Here is a 26,717-nt window from a genome sequence, read left to right as displayed (position 1 = left end):
GATTCGCGCTGGGCGGAAGCCAGACAGGTCACATAAAAAGCCACTCTGGAAACTTCAGTGCCTCTCAGGAGGAAGGCCAGATTTCCTAGAGTTCCGAAGGCACTGCAGGGTCCACTACCCCCCTCTGCCCTGTCCCATTCTCTGGGTTTCAGACAAATAGCATTTCTCTTAGATTTAAAGACTCTTCAGCCACATGTCGCAGAACATGTGGTACCCGAGGATAAAAATGGAGCTAGAAGTGCCTATTGCTTCCCGGCGTTATGACTGTCAGAACACTGACCAAGACATGCATCCCTCACACGATTATGGTGCTTCCTATGACAATCAAAATGTGGCACACGCAGTTATGGACGGTGAGTAATATTTAAGATGACAGTAGATGGCTGAGTGACTTCTTAATGCATTTACTGTACTGTCAGAGTTTGATTCCTGGGAGTCACATGGCAGAAAGAGAACTGACACTCACAAGTTGCCCTCTGACCTCCACGTGTGTGCTGCAGGACACGTGCATGCGTGCACACACGTGTGCGCGTGCACACACACATATGCATAGACAAGCAACTCACAAATAAGTGAAATGATGTGTTTAATTATTTTTGAATGCTCATGATAAAACGGTGTGGTGACAGTAGTAAGGACAGCATCTTGTACTTGTTCCATCTCTGTACCCAGCGGCCACCTCCAGCAACTGACTTGTACTAATGAGATGTGTGCAAGTGCCCTGCAGGACATTCACTGGACGATGGGAACCCCTAGTGTGCAGTTCTCAGACACAGCACCGTTAAGGATGGTGCAGCTGTACCGCCACCCCACAGCACAGATACAGGGACCATTCCCTCCCCTCGGAACGCCTTATCTGAATTTTCCCTGGCACCTGTTCTCCAGCTCCCTCCCCAAGAATCCTCCAAACCCTTCATCAGAGACATTTCCTCTGATATACGCCCTCTTAGAATCATCTGTGTTCCTTTGGAACATTCCATGTGAATTGTATGTTGTGAATGCTATGTGAGTTAAAGGGATTTAAAACATTTACATCTGTCTTTCCACTTAGGTGGCATTCTGTGAAGATAGACCATGCCTGTTCTTTTCATCAGCAAGGCCTGCCTGTGAAGCGCATCCCCGGGGCACTAGGTAAATACTGGCTGACAGCAGAAGCGTGTTCTCGGAGCGGCTGCACCACAGGGCTGGCTCTACAGTAGTGCAGTCAGTTGTCCGGTTGGCGCAGCATGGACAGGTGACTTCAGGAACTATGAAGCATCACGAGGAAGACACCATCTGGAAGCCATGGCAGACCATGTGTTTCACTCAGCCATCAACACTGCCAAGAGTTATGTGCTCTGTTCTTTGCACCCCTACCTCTCTGGTGAACATACCACCCACTTGAGCTTCAGCCCAGGAGTGCATTCCCCAGACTCCCCAGCCAACCAGATTCCAAATCCTGCTAGCTTCATGTTCAACTATCCCCAGACTCCCCAGCCAACCAGATTCCAAATCCTGCTAGCTTCATGTTCAACTATCAATAGACCGGCAGAAACTATTTTACTATATAAATACTACATGCTAATTACAGAGAAAACAGAAAATGCTTATGAAAGAGAAATTAGAAAACATAGTTGGGAGAGGTACAATCGCTCACTGTCTCAACCTCAGAGAGACATCAGTTAGCTTTTCATGTATGTATGTCTGGGGGACTTCAGTTCATGACTTTCCACCCACTTCCCATCCTCTCAGACGTTCAGCTACCCAGCCCTCCAGCTCACACGCCTTCCCTGTTCTCGTGCGGCAATTAGATTGTTCTTATCAAAGGACGCAGTGGAACACGTCACTTTTAAGTGCACCAGTGATTCCTGTCATTTACAGAGACAAGTCCACCTCCTCCTTTGCTGTTTTGGCTTCTACAGCTCCTGGTTTCTCCTTACACTCCAGCAGCATGCCCAGCCGTCTGGAGGTCCCTAGCTTCATGCCTCTCTGCCTGAAATCCTGCTCCCTGCATGCCCTAGCCAGAGCTCCTTGAGTCTCATCTTGTCTTCTCATCTTTGTGTTCAGGCATGTAGCAGAACTCCCAGAGTGAAATAACACTAAGCACAGGGTGTCTTCAGAAGGCAAAGGGCACAGCAGCCAAGGGGTCCGCAAGCACACCAGCAAGCACAGCAATCACCCAGAAAACGGAAAGTTACATTCAAGATAAGATTCACGGTATAGGACAAGGAAGAAGGTGACAGGGCTTCTTGTTAGTATCAAATGATTTTCCCATGACTTGGGTTGCTGTTTTGAGGACGGTGGGGATAGTTATTTTGATAAGACCAGAGGAAGAAAGGAGGGCTAACTAGGAAGTATCTAGGAACAAACAGAAAGGAGGACTAACTAGGAAGTACCCAGGAACAAACAGAATCGGTCCAAGAACATCCCTGTGTGCAGAGGGCACGGGATACCTTAAAAGTATAGTGATTCTTGGGGCAACTCACTGACTGACTGAACAAGCTTTTGTGAAAGGGCTTGGGGAATCGCAAAGACTAGGTGAAAGATCCCAGCGACACATTGAAGCCCTGTAACCCCACAAATCATGCACTGAGAACACTCCAGCTGAGGTACAGCTGTTGCTATCCCATTTGGATTATTCTGCTTCCTTCTCACAACTCTGAGAACTAGATGCTATAAACCATAGTTGACAAGGCACTACAAAAAGAGGAAATGACCTGATTATGGGGGCACAGCTAGTGGATAATGGCCCTGGGAGCAGAAGACAATTCTGACTCGGTTTGTCTAGGCTGGGACGTGAGTTTGCATTTCCAAGCAAGTCCCAGCAATTACTAATGCTGCATGCTGGTTCAGCACCACTATGCAAGGCAAGGCCTCAGAGCACCTGGTCAGTTGGGAGCCGCAGCAACTGCATCCACAGCCTTGCCGAGAACTCTGAAACAGTTTAAATGCCATGGAGGTGTGAGTTACTTCTAGCAATACCATACTTTTGGGGTATTTGTAACTAGTAATACAGGAAATGTCCATGTGAGATACTGGAAACCACACTGCCAGCCTGACTACACTACAGACTTACTGATTATGTTTTTTGTTTACTTAGTTTTGAACATATGAGCGCTGCAGAGGATGACACAGGAAGACATAATCCTGTACCCTTCACCCTGGGAGCATAAGGCATGGGTGCTGGGGCTACTACTTCCAGTAGCAGTAAGAGCCATTCAGCAGAGTTATGGGTGAGACCAATGACTGCATCCAACACTACAGCAAAGGCAGGAGCTTAGCATTTTTATCTGACTGTGCCCTCTACCATTATCACCCTGCCTATGCAGCACTCTGAGGGCTGCCTGCCTCCTCTCCCCAGCCAGCCTAGGGCTCCGCCTCCACCGCTCTTTCCCTGCTTGTTTATCCACGATTATTCTTCCTCTAAAAACTCCTCTTGTCCTGTCTCTGCAACTGTAGCTTTAGCTCTCTGTGACCCGGACAGTTAATTCTTCTCCTTTACTCCCCGATTCCGGGACCCTTTTGAGGGCTGACTAAGTAAGAAGCACAGAGATGCAGGCCTGGCCACAGCAGCTTCCAGCTAGATAGGGAAACAAATGACCAGATGTTTGCAAAGCCAGCTAACTACAGTCCCAAATATTACAGCTGAGAGGAAGTGATACAAGCACAGCCGCTCACCTATGAAATTCTCAAATAATAAAAAAGAGAGAGAAACCTATAGGCAAAGATTTACCTATTACTGTAGAAGCTTCTCAAACCATATACTTACATACAAAAGTTTAAATGAAATTAATCTTTGACAGGGGGACAATACCCCAGCTAGATACCATATGCTAACAAATAAAGTACCAGTACCAGGAATGAATTTTCATCTTTTTAAATTATTTGCCAGCAGAGTCCCATAGACCCCAAAATATTACAGGTTATTACCATTGTTCTTGGCTACCATCCAGAGTTTGATGGTAAGAGCCTATTGCTGAAGATATAGTATAAACTTGAGTCATAAAACATGGAGAAATCGAGTAGTTATTCACCTGGAAACTCCATCCCAACTGGCTAGCTTTCATTGGAAGTGCCAGGTAAACTACCAGGGGGAAAATGAATCACCAGTCTTACCCAACTGAAACCCCATGAGCTACAACAGTGAGTGCTCTGGCCAAGATACGCCTCCTGGTGCAGCAGTGGCATGAAAGGGTCACTAATCACGTTCTGGTTGGACTTAAGGCCTGGTTCACATGATGGAATCCATACCTGGCACTACTGTAGAGGTAAAAAGATGGGGCCAGGCAGTTATAGGCTCCTGGAAGAATGTACGACTAAGTTCTGCTAAATGAACATATTTAAATAAACCACACCCTAATGACTCACCCCTATACCTAAAGATTGGTATACCCTCATCAGAGAAGTGTCTTCCTGCAGTAGATTGTAATAAACACAGGTCTATAACTGGTCAATATGCAGAGAATAAGACTATGGAAAGGTCAGCCTTAAAAGTGGTATTTACGTCACACTCCTCTGAGTCTCAGGGATCTCCATAGAAGAAGGGGATTAAAAACTGTGGGAACTAAAGACAGTAGACTAATATAAGCAAACCGTGTTTTCTGGACCCATCAGTATCACTGAACACATGAACTCACAGCAGCTATGACAGTACACAAGACTCGCTTGTGTTAAAGCCAGACAAAGTATCAGCACAGAGAAGGGAGGTGAGCATGAAGTCGCACACCCAGACCAGGACCGATTGGCAATTAACAGCTACTGGAGAAGAAGGGGGAGTTTTCTTTAAGGGTGTCATCCTTGGTAGACTGACCACACTCCAAGGGCAGGCCCCATAATAAAGAGTGTTTGAGCACCACAAACTGGTCATAAGGGTTTGGAAGGAAGGACGGGACGGACGGACGGACAGATGGACTCAAAGTTGGATAGAAGTTTAGGAGGCAAATATGGAAAAAATATATTGTATGAAACTCTCAAATAATTAGTAAACATATTTTTTTAAAAAAAATAGTCAGTAGTCAAGGTCAAAATCTACACCAACATTTTTCTTTGCCTTCTCTTCTAACTTCAAATCAGGCTTCTCCTACCATGTCTTACTAACCCAATACATTCACAGACTTAAAACTTAAGTTGATCTTCTTAAAGTCAGACCCATAAATATGAACATGTGCAGTCATTTAGGCTTGCCTGCTTCCTTTTTGTTTATTTGTTTGTTTTTGTTTTTGAGACAGGGTTTCTACATGTAATAGCTCTGGCTATACTGGAACTCTCTCTGTAGACCAGGCTGGCCTCAAACTCACAGAGATCTGCCTGCTTCTGCCTCCCGAGTGCTGGGATTAAAGGTGTTTTCCACCACCACCTGATTATGCTGCTTCTTAAACACTGTGTCTGCCATTGCCATAGCATCTATTGCAGATACTGCTGTTCTTCCTGTTTCCTGCTTGGATTGGAACACAGGACATTCTCTTTCTTTTACACCCCAACCCATTCTGCGGCCTCACCCATGATTCATCCCTAAATGTTGCTTCCATCATGTCATGGCCCAGACCAGAAACCTGCAGAAGGTCTCCACCTAGACGGCATCTACCAAATTCTCTCCTACAGGATCTGCACATGGTGAACACTGAAAATGTCTTTGTAGAAAGGTTTAACTTCCAGGATAGCAGGTTCCAGCAAGAAACGAAGAGCACACTCAGAGCAGGATCATTCCCTGTTCTCCATGTTCTATGTAGGTAAAGGGTAAAAGAACCACAGGCAGATCAATATCTTGGGAGAGGCAGTAATTGCCCCATCCTGAAGAGGTGACCGAGGCTCCCTGCCGACAGGGAGCAAGAAGGCCAAGACTACCTAGTGATGGTCCTCAAGGAATGATCAGGGGATCCAACAATACCCTCTTCCCTCCTTCTGAGTTCCCACTTGATTCTCCTTCCACTGAACCCAACCGGAAGCTGGAAGGAAAGATAGTGTCTTCAGTTGGCATACCCAGCCAGACAGCAGAGTGGGGAAAGCCAATAAGGTGAAGAAAAGACGAGCTAGAACAGGGGGAAAGTGTCAGACCTTCTGTGTAGCACCATCGCCCATCCATTAAAGCCAGCCGGTATTTCTCTGTTTGGGAGCCTGCTAAGCTCTGCAAACCAACAGCTTCCTTCTGAAGGAGCGATAATATAAACAACCTTTGACCCTAACACACTAGTCAACTCCAGGTCCTCATCCCAGAGGTGAACCCAACCCAGTGTAGAGCACATGAGCCGCCAACACCGGTGGATGTGCTGGTCATGAGCACCATGAGTTATGACCGCTGACTTGTACCTACTTCTGATCTATAGGAACCTGTTGTTTGTGCTCACTAGGAATTAGAGACGTGATGAATCTCACAGAACTGAAGTCTGTGATTCCCTTTAGCTAATGAGACAACAGACACATTTAAATAGTCTCATAAGCATAATGGCTTTTGCAAGAAAATAGGTCTGAAGCTAGGCAGGGAGGCTAACAGCTCATTCTTAGGTTAAGGAGTAATGGCTGCACTGAGCTTAGGGGTGCTAGCATATTCTCTTTCTGGAAGAGTCTTCCTATTGCAGGGGGAGGGGTTCTTGCCTGTCTAGTTTCTTGGAGTCTCACATGTTAGGGTTTTGCATGTTGTCATTTAGATGTGCATGTTCATTCATTTTCAATTTAATCCTTCCATTCAAATATATTTCTGTACCCAACAGAGATTGCTGAACACTAAGGGACATTTGCGTCCCTGGGAAGGACGGTGGCCACCCTGCTGCCTATAATGACTTAGAAACCTAAAGGATCATTTTATATTGGCAATCTGGGTTAGCAAGAGAGAGGCTTGGAGAAAAGGACATTAAAGAAACCCTGCTGTCAGAAGAAAATTGAATATGGAAGGAAGGAGACAAGGTGATCTGAAGGTAGCTATACTTCCTGAAGATTCAGCACATGCTAGGCGTTGCGCTGGTGTGATCTGTATATCACTCTCCTGAATTTCTCCACACTCCTAAATAGAAACAAACCAAGGTTTGAATGCGATAAATAACTTGTCCAAGTCTATAAATCTGCTCAATGCTAGGGCTGAAATTCAAAGAGAAAACTTTGAAACTCATACTCCTTAGCGACTATCCAGGCAAAAACGACAAATTGCTCATAAGGCCTGCCCACTCTGCTCCACGTCAGATGAACTTCTCTGTCCTCGTGTCCCCAGGGAGGCCTCACAGCTCTTCACAGCACGTCTCCCATGACAACTCTAGTCCCGAAGAAGACCCCACATCACAATGCACCCTTCTCTGCCCACCCTGTGGCTCGCGAACTGCATCTTTCTGACATACACAGAGCAGAAACAAACCCCTTGGGCAACTTCCGGGGGCTCCGAGGCATCAGTTCCTCCCATTTCTTACTCTCTTTTAAAAGCTACAGAAAGTGAAGGCAGGACACAAGTGATTTATCGCAGGCCAGTGCCACCCAGGATGGAAGAGACCATGCCTAGCTCGGTAGATAGCCTATGTTCTCCTCTGTCAGCGTCTGCCATTGTGTCAGGAAAGTGACTGCATGGACAAGCTAAGACGCAGTTATCACAGAATGTGGAAGAAACATTTAATAAAATTCAATACCCACGTATTCTTCAGTCTTGCTGGATGTCTCATGTTTTTTATTCTTGTTAAATCTTCTTCCTCTGTTCTCTCTACAGCTCAATAATTCTGTTTTCAGCTATGTCAACATTTACTTTGAAATTTTTTAATTTTAGCTTTTGTAGTCTTCGCTTCTAAACTTACATCTGGTTGATTCCCACATCTTCTGGCTCTCTGGGAAATTACTGACCTTGTCTTTGATGTCTTTATATTCAGTAAACAACATTCCACATTCTCTAGCTGGCGAGTATCAGTACCCAGGTCTCCTGTGCGTCTCCTTTTATTGTCTATAATCTTTGCTCATTTTCATTTATTTACTTTGTTTCCCTGCATACCTAGCTATTTTGTATAATGAGTTACTTATTTTCAAAAAACTGCTTTTCAAAATAATTTGACAGCTTTGATGGTGTTGTGTTTCTCCAGAGACTTTTCTTCTTTGTTACTGTCAAGCATCTTTTCCTAGTCTTCCACAATTCAAAAGATCTTCCCAGCGCACCAAATGCTGTCTTCATTGGGACAGTTGAAACAAATGACCTCACCTGACATTTCCAATAGCAAGAGTAGCCTGCACTTCTGAAGAGAGACACCATGTGAGGGAAATCGCCCCACGGTCTTCCAGCAGACGCCACTCCCAGAACTAGAGAATCGGGTCTCTGAATGCCCGTGGCTACTTTTAGAATAAAATTTCTGTAGAGTGGGCTATCTGTGGAGTGATCTAACAATAAGGTTAGATAGGAGGGGACAAGATGCTATGGCCGCACTCATCACAGGTTTTTTTACTCTTAAAAAATGCACAGAAAGTGCAGCTTTGGGGGGAAAATGAGGAATTTTCTCATGAGTTTGGTGGCAAATCACTCACTGAAATGTTACCAAACCAACTCTCCCTTTCCATATTTATACGCATTTCTTCAACAAATACTTTCCTATCCAAGCAGTTCACAACTTCCTCTCTCCTGGCTGAGGAGCTGTGAAAGCAAGAACCATGGACTAGTTGCTGTCCACTTGCTCATGGTGACCACAAATTATCCGCTCATTTTCCTATACAACGTTTCAACAAAACGTTCATCATCTCTTCATTCTGGTCCAACTAACACATCAGTGGAAACTCTGCCACTGATAGTTTTCATGGAGGTGAACCCGCCAAACATTAAAAAATAAAAAAATCATATAATAAGAAAAAACCTTATGTATTTTTAGATTTGAAAAATGACTCAGTGGAAATGGAATCTGAAGGCTGAGGAGCTTGGTTTTTCAATTGATCTACACCAATAAGAATAAAACCAAGTGTATACAAGCTCAGAACCTGAGCTGCCTGCTGAGGAATTTAAAAGCTTAGGAAGATTCCAGAGTCTCTATAGAATATTACCCATGATTCCATGGCTCATAAAAATCATCAGATACACAAAGAAATGGAAAAATGGGATATGCATCCAACACAAAAAAAGACTCTGTAGATGCTAGAGTCAGCAGACAAATATTTTCAAATAGTTGTTACATGACCTGAACACACACACACACTGAGAGAGAGAGAGAGAGAGAGAGAGAGAGAGAGAGAGAGAGAGAGAGAGAGAGAGAGAGAGAGAGAGAGAGAGAAACACAGCTGGTCAAATAAGTATATTGTATTAAAGAGGGAGGAGAGGGACGCCATAGGTGGTTGGGAACTATATTAAAGGGAAGCAAATTAAAACTCTATAATTAAAAAGCAGCTGAACTGAAGACTAGAATAAAAAACTCACTCAATATTATCACTGAAGATAGAAACAGCGGAAGAAGAAAAGAACAAAAACAAGTGAGTTAGAATGATAAAAGAAATTATCCAGCCGGGCAGTGGTAGCACAGGCCTTTAAATCTTAGCACTCAGGAGACAGAGGCAGGCAGAGCTCTGTGAGTTTGAGGCCAGCCAGGTCTACAAGAGCTAGTTCCAGGATAGGCTCCAAAAAGCTATGAGAAACTCTGCCTCGAAAAAACCAAAACAAACAAACACAGACCAAAAAAAGAAGTGGGACAAATGAACAAATAAGGACAAATGGAATAATCTGTGATGACTAAACACGTGTGCATGTGGAGCTCTGGAAAAGGAGTGAGAGGAGAACAGAAAGCAGCGTCTGAAGACGTAGCACCCACTTGTACAGCAGGAGACCCAGAAACGGCAGGTAAACAGGCACATAGAAGTCTGTGTTTCAGTTTCTTCACTAATTTACTTAAGCCATCTGATTGTGTACTGAGAAACAGTAACATAGGGTATGATTATAAAATATGTATACCAACAGAAGACTAGTGAAATTATACAATTATAAAATTGTACGATACTGCACTTGCACCTCTACGTGTAAGATCTGCTAGTTTTATCGACTATAACCTGTCCTTCAGAAAAGCTGTCACGGTCTGGATCTTGACACATCTCAAAGGTCCATGCATTATAGGTGTGGTCCCCGGGATAGCATTATTGAGAGTTGACAGAAACTTCAGAGGTGGGACCTAGTGCAAGTCTTGGTCACTAGAGGTGTGCGTGTCACTTTGAGGGGGGAGCAACTGCACCTATTAATCACAGATGAGATTCTCTGAAACCATGAGCTGAAATGAGCCCCTCCTCATAAAGTTTCCTTTTCCAGATTCTGTTGCAGCAACAGAAAGCTGACTGGCATGAGTGTTATTTTAGAATTCAAGCATAGAAAGCCTGCCTTTTGTAACTAAACCAACTTGGAACCCAATGAAAGTAGATAGGAAGTTGAGATCATAGGAATGCAGACAACCAATAGTTGTTGCTGTAGGAAATCCTACAGCCAGTAGCCTTTAAGTTACCCGCCTACTGGGGCGTGGCCTCTTATACTATTTATGTCCTCATTTGTTACACAGTTGTTTATTGTATAATATTCTAATATGAAGTCTTAGTCTTTAAGTTATATAGGTATAAAGAATTATAGATCAATAGTCATCTATGTTTGCCATACTTATAGTTAGACTAATCAGTTCTTTAGATACATAGAGATTGTATTCTGCATAGACAGGTAATCTTCAACCACTTAAAAGAGCTGTAGAATATGGCATTTAAATAACTTAGAGTTCTGTTGAAGTGAGACACGATTGCTCCTGGCAGCATCAATCTATTCCTGGGAGAATGTTGAGCACTGTGTGGCACTCCACTCGGAGTTTGTTTCCTTCTTGGCAAAATTGGCTTTTGGGCCCATGCCTCAACCACTGACAAGGTACATGGTATCCGGAAAAGGAGGACACAAGGAAAAGGACTGTCAAATCTTGCCATGACAGGGTAAGATGGTTTTTAAAAAGGTCTGTCAGTTAATCTAGGCCTTAGCCAAAGTTGGTTGCTTCAACGTCGCAAATGAAACTTTGGGTGATTGCCCAGGTAGCCAGTTGTCTCTGTTATTTGTTGCACATTTTGAAAGTTGCTTGATTGCACTTCCTGCTTACTCAAGTTATATTATTTCCCTTCTCAGTTCTTCAATTGGGGTTGAAGATTAGATAATTGTAGTTACTTTCCTCTTATGACTTGGCCAAGTTGTAAATTTATTATACAAGACTTAAACTCATCAGGATAGGATAATTATTGAATATATTTGTTCTTATTGCATATAATTTGGTATTAGGCTTAGAACTCTCTTATTTAAACAAAGGGGGAGGTGCTGTAGGAAATCCTACAGCCAGTATCCTTTAAGTTACCCGCCCACTGGGGCGTGGCCTCTTATACTATTTATACCAAAGTAAAGTGCACATCTGACCTCTTTTCCAGCGGTGGGATTTGGTTGCTGTTCTCCGTTCCAGCAGATTCTGATTTGTGATCCTACCTCTAAATAAATAACCACCTATTATTCTCAATTCTGAGCTAGTATGTGATTTCTTTTAAGCGTCCTTCTTCAAGATGTAGTACGCTTCCAATGTATAGAATGCAACCCTAAATTTCTAGCCAGCATCCACCTACTGAATCCTCAAAATTTGCATAAGACAGATGCAATTTTAGCCCCCATCTTATGGACTAAGGAACTGGGGCACATGGCAAGCCCATGAGGATTCTGGGAATGTGGTCTTCAGCAGTGTTGCTGCTGTCATTTAACTAGAGACTGCAGGAGTCTGCATGTGGAAGTGAGCTCAAGAAAGGCATGCAGCTCATGGTCGGCACATCGATCATTTACCAGGATCCTGAATTCCTTTGTTTTCATTTTCTTACTTTCCAGCACTTAGCATGGGTCACTTCAGGTCTAAGCAGACTTTATCGTTACCATTAGTTCTAATTAAGTGCTAGTCACCTTGCTATTGGCTGCTTTTGCATGGTCAAGATTTCCAAAAAAGGTCAGGCACAGAAATGCCTGTTGACTTTTCGTGTGGCATACTGCCCACCTCTGATCATGCCTGTTGACTTACCATGTGGTATATATACATAAACACACACACACATATACATACATACATACATACATACATACATACCAACACCTAACTGTCTGACCACTACTATCTCAGGAGCTAACACCTGGAGGTATTTGTGTAAGGTCACAACTTGCCAATGACTACCAAAGTTCTAAAATTAGTATCTCAAAAAGAACTCCTAGACCACTGTTATTCTCTATTTTCAAAATACAGAATGACAATGCTCAGGATATAATACTAGGACAGTTTAACCCTCTCGTTTCACAGCTAAGAAAGCAGAAGTCTCCTGGACAAATGAAAGTCAAGCAGCTGGCTCCATGCAGGCATAAATCCATGCTTGCTCACCTGCAGGCCAACTTCACCACTGAATCCTGAGGTGGCAATAGAGCGATCCCTCATTATCCCTTGTAGCCCAAAGGATTCATGACTTCTTGAAACACAAGCATGCCCACACCTTGCCTATCAGCTCCCTCATTCTCCCCAGCTAGTCCTCTCTGTGGGACAACCCAGCACATCTGTCCGACTACATTCTTTAGTGCCCACCTCCCTGCATTCCTGAGGGTGAAGTGTGGCAGGCTGTCCTTTCTGCGTATAAATCAGGGGTGATATCCCTGCCTCCTGGACCACTGGGCCGGCTAATCACCCAATCAAGCTCCTGGAGTCAAAAGTTCACCTTGAGGCTGTCCACTGCCTCAATGGGCTACCTCCTGCTGCCCTCCTGCTTGGGTTTCTTCTCGTTACAGGGCGAGGATCACACTCCACAGTACATTTAACTTTGCTGTTGGTGGCATGTATTCTTTGTCACTGATATTTTTCTTTTACCCTGCTCTCCCCAATAATGTGATTCCTCCAGTTTAGGCAATACTGCTATTTATTTTTTGTAAAACTCCATGGCAGCAGAAACGAGAAAGCATGAGGTGCTCACTGGATGAATTCACTGACTTCGTGACCTCGGGGTCATTTTCTCTTACAACTGCTGTGGCTTGTCCAGGAATGGACCGAAAAGACTTCATTGCTGGAGGGGAACAGGGCTCTATCAAGAAAAGGTTTGTTATTATTTGTGGTGTGCATATTATTAATCACAATTCATATACAGAAGAAACTGGGGCAAAGCAGAAAACAGAGAAATGTAGGCAGAAGAGCCAGGCCTAGAGCTGTGACCTGGTAGTATGTGCCACAGACTACCTGGAAGGAGAAAGATGAGCTGCTTAGCTGAGGGAAGAGCAGGGCACAGGAAAGCACTGTTTGCAATTGGGGTTGGAGAAAAACTGGGCATCACTTCTTCCTTGCAGCCATGCTTCTGCTCTGACGCTGGCAGGCAAGCCACACCAACAACAGGAACATAACAGGCTCCTTGAAACAGAGCAGGCCAGGGGATGTGCACAGGAGCCTGTCTGGAAGCCACCTCTGTGGAGTATGGGAAAATTATATTGTTCACAGAAACCCTCCAGAGTACCTTGAGGACAACAGTCCTGGGCTGCCACTTGTCATGGGGTAGACAGGTACAGAATAGAGAGAATAGTGGGCTGTGTGTGCATGCATGCTTGCATAAATGTGTGTTAGAGGTCCAGTGTGTGCCACAGATGCCACAAAATTAGGGGCCCATCATGTTCCCTGGCAGAGTCTTGTGGGAAGTATAGGAATCTGAGTCCTGCTTGCTGCTACCAAGTAGCTTTATCATACTGGGAGCTTTGAAATTTGCTGGCCAAAGCGTCCCCATTTTGATAGTGGTGGAGTAGATAGCCATGGTTGCTTCCCAGCCACACATTCTGACACAGGAAGAGGGGCAGAAGGTTAATGATTATGACAAGATGTGGTTACTCTGCCTGCTTCCTGGGACCAAGGAGCAGAGATGGCAGACTGGGCTATGTTGCAAAGTTGATTCTAAGGAGAGGACAGAGGGCCTGGTAGTCTCAGAAGGAGAATGCGGGAGGGCCAGTGGGTGATACCCATGTCCTCAATCTATCTCTGTAAGAGAAACTCCACGTCGATAAGGTCTGTGCGGCAGACAGTCTTTTAGGAAGTACTGGCGGAAAAGCAGAGGAAGCAAGGCAGAAAGAAGAAGGAAAAGATAGGAGACAAGAACAGCACGCGAGAAGCAGTGCACTCAGCAAGGAGCAGGAGTGTGGACAGGTTTAGAGGCTGAGTGTGGAAGGAAGACGCAGATACAGGGACAGCTCATGTTCTGCAAGGTGGAGGAGCAGGGCTGAGTCTGCCAGGCTGGGGGTCAGTGAGGGCTGATGGAGTCCCATCATCTGCTCTGCTTACTACCTGTACTCTAGTGCACTGCCTGCCGCCATCCAAGGGATTATGTAATGTTCACCACAAGTAAAGGGCCAGAGGCAGTTATAGGCAGTCAGAAACGCCAGAGATGCGGATGAAGCATTGCAGCTGAGCCTCTGCTCTGACACGGATCTCTTTTCCGAGACTCAGCTTCCTTTAAAAGTTGCCAATGAAAGGTCCACACTTCTAGTTTCATTTCTGTTGTGACAGAACATCCCGACAAAAACAAACTCAGAGGGACAGGGTGTGCTTGTCCAAGTTACAGGCTATCACTTCAGGGAAGTCAAGGAAAAAAACACCAGTCACATTACTTTCAAGAGCCGAGAGGATGAATGCATCCACAGTGTTCAGTTTGCTTTCCTATGCTTATACAGTCCAAGATCCCTTGCCCGGGGAATGGTGCCACCCACGGTGGCCTGGTCTTCTCATATCAGCTAATCAAGACAACCTCTGCAGGCATAGCCACAGGCCAACCTGATCTAGACAATCCCTCATTCAGACTCTTCTCAGGGATTCTAGGTTGTGCTTAATTGACAGTTAAAACTAGTCATCACAGCCAAGTTACATGATTTGGGGATGCTAGGCAGACTTGAACTCGCCATGTCTGGAATCCCAAGGCATTCCCTAAACACTAGGAGGCATCGCACATACACATGCATGTATGCACACACGCACCCCACTCACGGTTGCTAATATCTATAAAGTCTGAGCCTTCCTCCTCTCTACCAGAAAGTGAGTGCCCTTGGGTCTAGAAAAACTCTGCCTAGGAGTAATGGCTGTAGCTTGAATCATGACTGTTCTTGACCATGAAGGTGTAAAAACAGAAGATATTCCCAACAGGCTAATCATGAGGAGCACTGGCTCCATCGTCAGTATGGCCACCCTATGGTTGCTGATCCCAGGAGGGGAAACCAAGAGGTGAAGAGGAACAGACTGAGGTGGGCACTAGGAACCATAGTCACAGACAGCTGCATAATAAGTGTGCCTCACCTTAGGAACTGGGCACACAGATACATAAATTCTTTTTTATTTTTTTAAATTTATTTTTTGACATTTTTCATTTATTTTACATACCGACCACTCCTACCTCTTTGCAATAAATTACAAGACTCATAGTCTCTAGTGTGTCCCATTGCCTGGTGTAGGATGGTCATTCTGTACATTGTGAATATATATTCCTCTCATTGGTTAATAATAAAAGCTGTTTGAACAATAGCCAGGCAGGATATGGTTAGGCAAAAAATCAAATTGAGAACTCAGATGCGGAGGGGTGGGGTGAGGAGATTCCAGTCAGATGTGGAGAGAGCAAGATGGGCATACAGTACTGTGAAAAGGTACCTCCACGTGGCAGAGCGTAAATAAGGAATATGGGTTAACTTAAAATGTAAGAGCTAGTTAATAATAAGCCTGAGCTATTGGTCAAGCATCTATAGGTCACATTAAGCCTCTGTATGGTAATTTGGGAAGCAGCTGCTGGGTATTTGGGAATAGCTCTGAGACAGGAAATTTCCACCAGCAGTGACTGATGGGGAGAGAGCACAGCTGGTGTCTCTCTTGAATGGAGACATCCGTTAATTCCTTTTTCCATCAGAGCAAGAGTGCTCCAGGATTTTATCAAAGGCCTCATGAGCCTAAAAGATGACTTCATACTTCCATCTGCTGCCTCACTTGCTTCAGTCCACTCTTGGAAGGCCGTATCCAGAAGGACACGTGAGGAATATGTAGAAAGGGGCTTGCTTATTGTCCCATAAGCAAGCATACCCAGTGCATAGACCTGTAAATTTTGGATCACAGTTCTCAGTGTTCGTTGTTCACAAATATTGTGTCACACTTCTTGCTATGAGTAGCTTATCCTCTAGCTCATCTGGGAAGGAGTGGAGACCTCACAAGGAAAGGGACTTTACTATGAAAAGTCTATAAAGCAAAGCAACCACAACTTTTAATAACATGGCATTTCACTGCCATGTTTGTCTGTTTTTTTTTCTATAATCAGCTCCTAAATTCCTCCTGTGTACATCTCCAGGACCACACTGTCCTTTCTTTTTGTAATATTCTTCCTTGTTTGTCCACTGAAATCCATTTCAAGTTCTACCTCCTGCAGGAAGACTTTCTGATCCTCAGTCCTCATCCCTGGATCCCCAAAGCTTACTCATCATGGCACTCCGTACTCCTTACCTAAAACATTTTTTGGAATCTCTAGTTTTTATTTTACATAGCATTTTTATGAGTATTTTTTCCTACTACAAAGCCTTTGAGAGCATACTTAGCATAGATTCACGCCTGTCTCTTGGCCAGCAACTTCTCTCATACAGAAAGGTCTGGAAGAGGCTGTTGATGACTCACAAGCCTTTCTTCTCACAGTCATCCCTCTCCATGCAGGATCTTCCATCAAGATTCCAGTGGCATTTAGTAAATATATTTTAAAAAATACCAGCAACTTTTGGGGCTCCTCACCCATGGAGTTTAGAGTCACAAGTTTCAAAAACCATAGAATTATCCTTTTTTTTTTCTAAAAAACTTGCACCAGAGACACATATATCTATGACTATAGGTTGCACAATGGCCATGAAGAGCTGGTGCAAGAGAAGAGTTCAGACTCTGGACTGGGAAATGCAGCGCACACACATGGGTCTCAAAGCATTAGTAAGCAGTCTTAGCCACCATGCAGAATGGCGCTCGGCATGAGGGTCTGCGATAATGAGCACACTTTCTACAACACCCACCTACCACTGTCGGTGCTAAAAATAGGGCTGTGAACAAAGGTATTGTAAACTGTGGCCCTGGCCATAGTGGATGACAAGCGAATAAAAACATAATTAGTGTGAGTGACAAGTGATGTGGGGACAATTAGGACGGTAATTTGGTCTGGGACACAGAAAGTAAAGAGAATGCCTGACACAGGGTGGCAGTGACAAGCTAGAAGACTATCTCAGCGTAGACTAGAGAAGGAGAGCAGGCAGGTGAGGGGGTGGCCGGGTCAAGACCACAGCGGGAAGGAGCAGTGGCCCTGCCTTGGCAGAAAGCCGGAGTTCTCCAGGATGGGGAGAGCGCTGGTGAAAGCTGCAGTTAAAGACGGGCAGAGGGAGGAGGGGCCCCAGAGACAGCACAGAAGAGACTCCAGCTTCCACTCTGGGTGGCTTAGGGGCCTTGCAGCTTCTCATGGGGCAAGGACAAGGCAGGACTTGGATATCAAGAGGGCCATGTTGTCTTTGCGTTCAGTTTAGGCTGGGTGTGATGGCTAATCTTGGCTGTCCATTTTACTATAGCTGGAATGAACTAAAAAGCAAGAAGCTGGTCATAGTTGAAGGACATTTTCCTTGGTTGTATTATCTGAGGGTCTGTATTAGACCCTCTCTAATGTGGATCCTTGGCCTTTCTATCAGGAGACAGACACTTGTGTACTATGTGAACCACAGGCTGCAAATGACACTAATAAATCCCCTTTGAATATGAACACACAACACACACACACACACACACACACACACACACACACACACACCCTAACTGATGCATTTTGATTAGGGATATAGGTAGAAGCAGAGAATTCTGTCCAGATGAGAGATGGTAGTGGCAGAAAAGGAAGAGAATGTGAAGACAGCAAGAAACATTCTTCACATATTTTGAAAGTAAAGTTGAGAGAACTTTCAGATGGATTTAATGCAATGGATGAAAAGACAAAACTAACAAACAAAACTAGAAGTCAGGTGTTTGGCCCAAAAAGAAAAAGCTGGAAAGTGTGTCAACATCTACTAAGGTGGGAAAGGATCTGGGAGCTGGAGAGTGCGGTTGGGGCGTGGTCAGTTATGACGCTCACCGCCATCTGATGAGAAGAGAGGAGCTGCAATCCAGTGTGTGACTCTGGCGCTCTCAAGTCTAAAGGCTAAGAATGTGACATTCGATCCTGTGAGTCTGGATGATGCAGGACAACTGGGGAACGAGTGCAGATGGAGAAGAGGCACAAAGACCGCACCAGGAGCACCACAGGGCCCCAACGGTGGAGGAGGAACCACAAAGAACTGCAAAAAGGAAGAGCAAGGGACGCAAGGGCAGGGCTAGGAGTGAATAGTGTCTCAGATGCCAAGCGATGAGAGGTTAAAGGCCAGCTCTGCAGAACTAACCAGAGAGTTAAAAGCCAATGGGCCAGACAAGAGGCCACTGGAATCCCTACTGTAGTGGTACAGCAGGGGAGGAGAAAGCCCGGATGAGTGAGTGAGTGTAGCAAAGAGGGGAGGATAGAAGTGGTGACAACGTGGAGATACGACTCCAATCGGGAGCGTGCTGACTAGCTTATGTCAACTTGATGCAAGCAAGTTATCTGAAAGGAGGGAACACAGCTGAGAAAAATGCCTCCTTGGATCCAGCTGTAGGGCATTTTCCTAATGAGTGATTGGTGGAGGAGTGCCCAGCCCATTATGGTTGGAGCTGGCCCTGGGCTGGCCCTGGGCTGGCCCTGGGTTCTATAAGAGAAGAAAGCTGAGCAAGCCAGTAAGCAGCATGCCTTTGTGGCCTCTGCACAAACTCCTATCTCCAGGTTCCTGACCTGTTTTGAGTTCCTTTGATGATGAATGGCAATATGGAAGAGTAAGACAAACAATCCCTTTCCTCCCCAATTTCATTTTGATCATAGTGTTTCACTGCAGAAATAGAAACACTAACTAAGACAAAGAGTTTTGCTAAAGGCTGTGAGAAAAGGGGGTGGTGTTAAACGAATGCAATTGGTCACTGTGACCTCATATTTTACTGAAGAGAAACTAAGACAGCACAAGAGGTTAAGCCAAGCCCTTTCCTGAAGCTCAGAGAAAAGCCATTCCCGGTGTATTTGTGATTCTTCACCAAAACAGCAGCAGCTTGAAATCTCTGATGAGGACTCACAATGCAGAAGGCCTACCACATGCTTCTGTCCAATTATCTCGGAGGTTAGCTATATGAGCTGCGTTGGCCAATGGAATGTGAGCAAGCACACCTTGGGACTGTTCCTGTGCCAACTCCAGGCCATCTTCTCCAGTCATCTGCTTCTGCCATGAAGACAGCACAGCGGCTGCTGATGTGGCTGAGGCTCCAGAATTGGACACCACATAGAGTCTTGTTTATCCAAGAGAGCTGCTCCAGCCGGCAGGCTGAAGCTAATCCTCTCCATCATGAACTGTGAACCAGACACACTGTGTCTGCTCTCAGGTTATATGGCAGTTGGGATCATATGTTCTTGAAGCAAAGGCCAAGTGGAGTGCTCTTGCCCTGCGCTGCCCCAGTCCTCCAGGGAAATAAGCCCTGACAGCCCTCACAATGTGGGAAGGTCCCAAGCCCCTAAGGAAAATCTAAGTAACAGGGTGAGAGTCAGCCTGTCTATGGTAACTTTGGGGTGGAAGTCTAGGGTTTGCTAACAGTCCCTGACTCTCACACATTGGTTCTACTACCATAAGCTCCTTTAACGTCATGTTGACAGTCACCCCTGCCTCCCATTTTGTTCCCCAATGCCACTCTATGGAGTGATGGAGGAATAATCAAGAACAACCAAGTCATCAAGTATGACAAATGTGGAGCTTGATGTGGCCATCATATAAACCATAAATGGTGTGACATGGTTGAGGTGGAGTAGCCAATGGCAGTTTTAACTGTGCATGTGAGGCTTGGCACCACGTTACTTTTCAGTCTGAGATGCTCTATAATGTCTGCCTCTCTTGTATAAGAAAGCAGGTCGAGCAAGCCAAGATCAGCAAGCCAGTAAGCACTATTCCCTGTGGCCTCTGCTTCAGTTTCTGTCCTGAGTTCCTGCCCTGACTTCCATCAGGGATAGAGTGTGATCTGAGAGTTGCGAGCTGAAATAAACCCTTCCCTCCACAAGTTGCACAGCAATAGGAGCCCTAACCAAGGCACCAGCTCTTGTTTTAATCTATTCCCCCACGTTCCCCCAGAAGCTGAACAGAAATCAGGGAGAATAAAGGGCACAACACTGGGCTTCAGGGAGCCTTACTGCAGTTGAAAAAACAGGAGATCCATGCAAACATGGAAGACAACCAAGAATGATAGCCTTAATTCTTTAAACATGGTGTGGTATGGCAGAAAGGGCAGATGGGAAACCAGGTCTAGCCCTGACTCAGTTGCTAGTTAATTAAGACCCTCCCCCAATTCTACACACCCACTAGGCAGCTTCCTGGGGCTTTATGAATCTAAGACTCCATCAAGCAGTAAGAATGCCCTCAGGTGCTAAGCACAGGGCTATTCTCAAAGGACATCTGTTTTCCTGCCCTGGCCATGTGACCACATAAGTCACAGGCTTACTGATCCAAGACATACAATTTCAGCCAACAAGCCCAGACTTCTTCCCAGACTCCCACATTGAAGAGGATGAGGGAGAAGAACCCTACAGACTCTATAGTATACTGATTGCTTCCTTCCTCGGGAGCAGGTTGCTTGTGGTTTGCTGCAGTCAAGAGGTACCTGAAGCTCCTGAGCTCAGAGCCTCTACACAGGGAGAGAGGGAGTGTGTGTGGCTGATATCATGGAGGGCAGCAAGTCTCCCCATACACAGTTCTGAGAGCTTGGCCCCTTTCCCTGGCAGAAACCTGTTTTCTGGGTGGCAGGTATCATGTCCCTGTGTGCAGCTGAGGATGCCCCATGCGTATGCAGAGAGGAAATGGCAGGGGACTGAGCTTTCAGAATGTCCAGTGATGCCTTCTTGACGTTCTTTGGGGGAAAATACAGAGAGCAGAATTAATCTCATGAGCTAAGGTAGACGAGGGGTTAGCCTTCTGTGGCCCAGGCTCCTCTGCTGTAAATGTGTTCATTCCGATGTTGGCACACAAGATGCACATAGCCTCAGGGGCCCTTTATCTACCCAGCCTAGGCTGTCTTCCTTGGGCTGTGTGACTCCTGGAAATATTCCTGGGTTTCTGCAGAAGCTGGGCCCCATGTGCTTGGTGCATTTGTGCCAGGACTTCAACTTTAAATCAGAGACTTGTCTATAAGAAAACTTTCCATTCGTAGAAACCAGCACTTCGCAAAGTGCTCCCGGTGTTCCAGCAAAGAAAAAAGTGCGGTTACGAGAACACTGTGGAGAGGAACGGGGCTTTACTTACTTGGGACTCCAGACACCAGCCGCAGGGGACGAAGCACGCGGAAAGCCCTCAGTGCCTTCACATCGAATCCAGCTCCTTTCCCTCCTAGCGCATTGGCCCCATCGGCTTTGGTGGCTTGTTCTAAAATTGCACTAAAAAGCCTAGAAGAGAGGGGAGAGAGGAGCCATCAGGACCCCAGCTGGTTGCTCAGCTAGCTCCAGTCCAAGAACCCAGCCCAGATTGCTGGAGTCTGTCACAGGTGTGGCCATTGGCTGCCCATGAAAGGCTACAAGTTATTATTCTATCAGCGGGTGTATCAGACACACGGGGAGGGGACGCTTCCCACAGAGAGTGCTGAGTGGGTGAGGGGCAGCCCTTTGCTGTCAGAGTGTGTGGCTGTACTTGACCTGGGTGAGCTAGGGTCCTGGAATAGCTGCCAAGGCACAGGAACAACGTGGGAAGTCTAATCCTCTCTCTCAAGTGCTGTCTTCACTGCCGTGGACTCCAGCTTCCCTGCCATGAGAGCTAGGAGTCACGTGCTCTGTGCCTACTCCTCCAACCTGATGACCATGCTGGACCCACGTACTCCCTGCCTGCTCTTCCATCCTGATGGTCACCTAGGTGTGATTTGTTCCAGAGAACAACAACAAAAAAACATCGAAATCCACCTCACTCGTGTACGTAGCTGCCGCCAAGGAGCCACATGTTGAACAAATGAATAAATGGCTGAAGGGGTCAGTGGGAGAGCTTCAAGCAGAACCCACCAGCTTGTGCAGACACAACACTAAAACACATAAATGTCTGCTCTCTGACGATGTGTCTGAGATTGCGCATCTCCAACAAACACAAGCACCTACTGTGTGCAGGCACTGTGTTAGATGCTTAGGTGGGAGCAGAAGGGAGCAGTCCGGCTCTGAGCTTCAGTAAACCAGACCTCCTAGTGTGTGATAGTTGGAAAGAGAAGGGGTCGTAGTGACACAGGTAAGAGACCAACCTTTGAATAGGGGACAGCTCAGAAAGGAACCCTGCTCTGGTGATATTTTGGAAGAGGCCCAAAGAAAGTGGGTGTGTAGCCTCTGCTGCTGTCTGGGGACCACTCCAGGCAGAGAAGTGGTTGGAACAGTGATCCTGAGAGATGCAAGGTGAGATGTTAGGGCACAACAAACTGTCAGAACAACTGGGAGAGAGATAATGGGAGGAAGGTGAAGCTGGATAGGAAGGAGGGGCCCCACAGGAAACCTGGGCAGGAGAGGGAATGAGTCTGAGTGAGGTCTAACTAAGTCCAATGGTGCCGGCAGTGGGCAGTCAAGGGCAGGCCGGAGCAGGCTGCCGCTGTGGCCCAGGGAGAGAGGCTGGGACTCAGGCCAGGTGATAACCGGGAGTTGGTGAGATCAGATGCTGGATTTATTTTTAAGATGGAGCTAGTAGGACTGGGAGTGGACTGGTTGGGAAGTGTGAGGGGACAAGCATGAGCTGTGACTCCATCAGCCTGGGCTGGAGCCACAGGAAGGACGAATGGGCGGTACAGACACCCACATGCTGGGCTGACTACGGTGTGTCTGATGGTTTTCCGAGCTGCTATCATGTGTCTGGAGGTCAGAAGAAGGTCTAGGATAGAGACAAAACTGCTTTCTGTCCAGGGTGTATGAGGGTTGGACAGCCTGAGGTCTGGTTGGAAGTCGGAGTGAGAAGACTGGACCATAGGATCCTCCCACACTGTGGAGGCAATCGGAGAAGGAGACTGATGAGGAGCGGTTTGTGGGCAGCAGACTTGGTACTCCATGGAGACTGTGAAAAGCGAGATGGCCATGGTCAACTGTCCAGAGCTGAAGACTCTTGTGGGAAACTAACCACTTCATTTAGCACAAGCAAGGCCTCCGAGACCTAGAAAATACCCAACGTGGGGGGCAATGGAGGAAGGCCTACGAGAGTGGCCCAGGAGAGAGTGGCAAAAGCTGGAGCCAGTGAGAACAGCGAGCTGTGCTTGAAAGAAGCCCAAATGTGAGCCAAGTGAGCAACCTTTGCAGCTGCCCTGCTAATACAGTAAAAGGAGATGAAGTAACTATGGAGACACATTTATCTAGACCAACACTATAAAAATACAGCATCTCAACATATAGTTAAAAAAGAGATTATTTGTTATCCTTTGTTTTATATTCAATTTTTGAAATATGTTGTATGTGTTTACGTGTTCAGTATCAGGTGCCGTGCTGCATATGACTCTAGGCTAGCACAGAGCAACTCTCTGGGACTCCCTGCAGAGAAGAACGAAAGTGGGTGTGGTATAGAGTTCGTGTGAGATGGGAGTCATCTGATGAACGAGCCGGTGGTGCAGAATGGGGAGGACTCACATCCTTCAGAAGGCAGGAAAGGATGCTTTTGTGGTACCCTGAGGATGCTGGCTTTATAAGGGGCAAAGTTCAGTTGAACAGAAGCTAACCAACCTTCTGGTGGAGAGGGAAGAGAAGCCCTGCTGGGGGGTCCGCTTTTCTTTCAGAGACCTAGAGAGGTACATTATAAGGTCATGGATGCAGTATAGAGACAGGAAAGCTCTCTTCTGTTTGCATTTTCCCTTGGGGAAAGTCATTCCCAGGGTACCAGCTGGAAATCTGAAGAGAGGGGCATCTTGGGAGCATTCGAAGAGGGTAGTAAAGCTGCGGAAGAGTGACCCAAGAAAGCGAAGAAGGGGTAGAGTGGGGTCACGAGGAAGGATTGCTGGGTACTAACAAAGGCCAATTTGACACTGCAGTTCTGTATTTCTGTGTTCGGGTACCAATATTTTCATGTAGTTGGACGGGATCTGGGCAGGTGTTTTTCTCCAGGTAAACAAGTCCAGCAAAGTTAAGAGAGAGCGGGCCAAGGGTCCGTGCTAGTGTGGTTATAACGATGGAGAGTGGCCCTAAACTGATTGGAGGGAAAAGGCCAGGAGTGGAGGAGGAAAAAGTACACACAGAAGGTCGCAGGCTGAAGTCATGGTATTTAAGGGAGGAAGCTGCAGAGAGGTAAGGTTAGGAGCAGCATTTGATAAGCCACTCTCACACAAGGAGGGTATTTTATTAGTCACGACAGAGAATCAGCTATGGATAGGGAAAGGGGCAGTGGAGATGGGACGGGGGTCACGATCTCTGGGGAAGACAGTTCCCAGGAGTTGAGAAGCGAGAGGCACGATGGCACATGAGTATTAAAGAGTGGCCCGTGCCTTCTTGGACAAGGAAGAGGGACTCACAGGTGAGCGGAGGGTTGTGACAAGCGGCAGGCACAAAGTCTGATGACAGATGACAAAGGTAGAAACAGGAGCTTCTTCCCACTCCCCTAGCCTCTGTCCCCAGTGACTATGGAGAGGCAGTGCCGTGAGGAGAGCTGGACAGGGAACGGGGCGATCAGACAGAAAGCTGAGGGTTCAGGGTATGGGTGGGTCACCTGCTGGCAAATGAAGTTTAACCGAAAGGCAGTTCGTTCTACACTCCCATTTACACACTGCCAGCCTCCTGGTACAGGCAGGCCTCAGCAATGAGGACAGACACTACATAGCTCTTATGCTGACGGCTTCCATCTGACCCTTTCAAAATGGTGTCTGTAGACCCCTGGGATAGGTGGGTGTGTAGGGAGTGGGCGGTCTCAGCAGGACAGGGGTGAAAGGAAGGGCTTAGCCAGGAGGATACCTGCTTAGGGATGGCCCAGAATCCTAGGTGTTTGGTGTCAATGGAGTTTATTTATATGCTGGGGAGAACAGCTTGAGTGAGTCTTTCGGACCTAGAAAGGCCGTTCCAATCACTGCAGCCAAGTGTGCTGGGTGATGTGTCTATCTACATGAATGAGGATGAGGATAATGTTAATGAAGAGGCCCGGTATTCGAATTGGGTTCACTATCACAGCCAGTGAGACAGAGGGGTGAATGGGGACCAGGTGTAGAGGGGAGGCGGGAGGGAGGAGAGAACTGGACAGGAGGAGGGAGGGGGAACTGTGACTGGGATGTAAAATAAAAAAATAATAAATAAAAATAGAAAACAGAATCCCAACTCATATACTCATAAAAGGAAAAGGGAAGTTCGGCCGCCTCTGACAGGGCCCAGATCTAAAGTCTCTGAGTTCCCTCCCTCTGTGGGGCACTCTGAGTCTTTGAGGGTGGCGCTCACATGGCCTGAGCCTGGGGCAGAAGCTGCCAGGATGAGGAGAGTCGGGGAAAGCACAGCCTCGGCTTAGCTGAAGGGTTAAACTTGTGGGTCCACAAGGGAAGGATCTTTCCACCAAAATCTACAGCTGGGGCCAACAGAATCAGAGACCAGTTTGCAAGTCGGTCGCACGATTTTGTTCACAGTGCGTGCAGAAAAAAGCACCAGACCTACCGGAGGGCAGGAGGGTCACAAAAGAGAATTCCTTGAGGGGAGCAGATGTCAAAGACTTTCTTCTCCTCAGCCCCGCCCCCTCCAGCTTGGAACACTTTAGTGAGGTCTGCTTTTAAGGGAGGAGGGGTAGAAAATTCAGGCATGCTGTAGGAGGAGCTCTTGGGTAGGAGCACCCAAGTATATCACCTGGATTAGAGGCTGTGTCCCTGGTTCCTAAGAGCATGGTTCCAATGTCCTGCTGGGCTGGGGACATGACAAATATTTCCATAGCCAGGCCTTAGCGATTTTAAGAGAGAAAGATAACAAGAAGCCAGAGAGCCCTGAGAATCAGTTACAGAGTCATCCTGAAAGGGTGCTGGGGATACAACAGAAGGCTTTGTGGCTGGCTAGAGCCCCTCGAATGGGGACCTTCTGAGGAGTCCATATTTCTTGGGTTGTGCAGAAGCGGGTGGCTCACAGAGAGGGCTCTGAAGTCCCCTCTATATTCTCTCAGTCACCCCTTCTTCCCATCAGACCAAAGAGATCACACCACTTTGGGAAGGAAATACCTCTTAGCTCATGCCACCAGCATGGCAATCAGACACACAAAGGACAGTTGGCTATAGTCAGTCTCCTGTGATCTGGAGGAGGTCTCAAAAAAACTTCCCAGATGTAGCTTCAGAGGAAGGCACAGGAGGAAAGATTTCCCAAAAGACAGAGAGGCAAAAGAGAATCCACTCAGTACTGTAAAGGGGCTAAAAGGAGGTGTGGCTAGAGAGAAGGGGTAACTCATATCCTCTGGGGGCAGGGAATATTTTCCTAGTTAGAAAGATAAGTTAGGATTTAGACTTATAGGGTTAATAGGAAATTTAGCTGCTAAATATGGCTTCATGTGAGATCAGTGAGGGATACCCCGAAGACCACAGTAGACTGCAAGTTGAGCAAGTGGTATTTGAAGAATCCCAAGTCTGGATACTTCACATCTCAGCCCAGAGCCTAGGAAGGGAGTAGAATATGGGCGGACCCCGTGAAAAGTTGGCTGAGTGCTAGCAGTAAGGAGCCAG

At 46.4% G+C, this 26,717-nt stretch overlaps 1 protein-coding gene across 11 annotated transcripts in view; it reads right to left on the bottom strand.

The window, feature by feature from the left end:
• The window catches only part of Cacna1c (calcium voltage-gated channel subunit alpha1 C), a 660,622-nt gene that overhangs the window by 175,125 nt on the left and 458,780 nt on the right, over nucleotides 1–26,717 (bottom strand). For all 11 annotated transcript variants that reach the window (XM_075982990.1, XM_075982987.1, XM_075982992.1 and 8 more), the window contains exon 5: nucleotides 21,350–21,489. In XM_075982990.1, coding sequence (XP_075839105.1) covers nucleotides 21,350–21,489 — 140 coding nt within the window. The remainder of the gene's footprint in view (nucleotides 1–21,349; nucleotides 21,490–26,717) is intronic.

The sequence above is a fragment of the Microtus pennsylvanicus genome, chromosome 8, assembly GCF_037038515.1.
Source record: "Microtus pennsylvanicus isolate mMicPen1 chromosome 8, mMicPen1.hap1, whole genome shotgun sequence".
Classification (NCBI taxonomy): domain Eukaryota; kingdom Metazoa; phylum Chordata; class Mammalia; order Rodentia; family Cricetidae; genus Microtus; species Microtus pennsylvanicus.
Note: the sequence above shows the minus strand (reverse complement) of the source record. Positions and strands in the feature narration are given on the sequence as shown.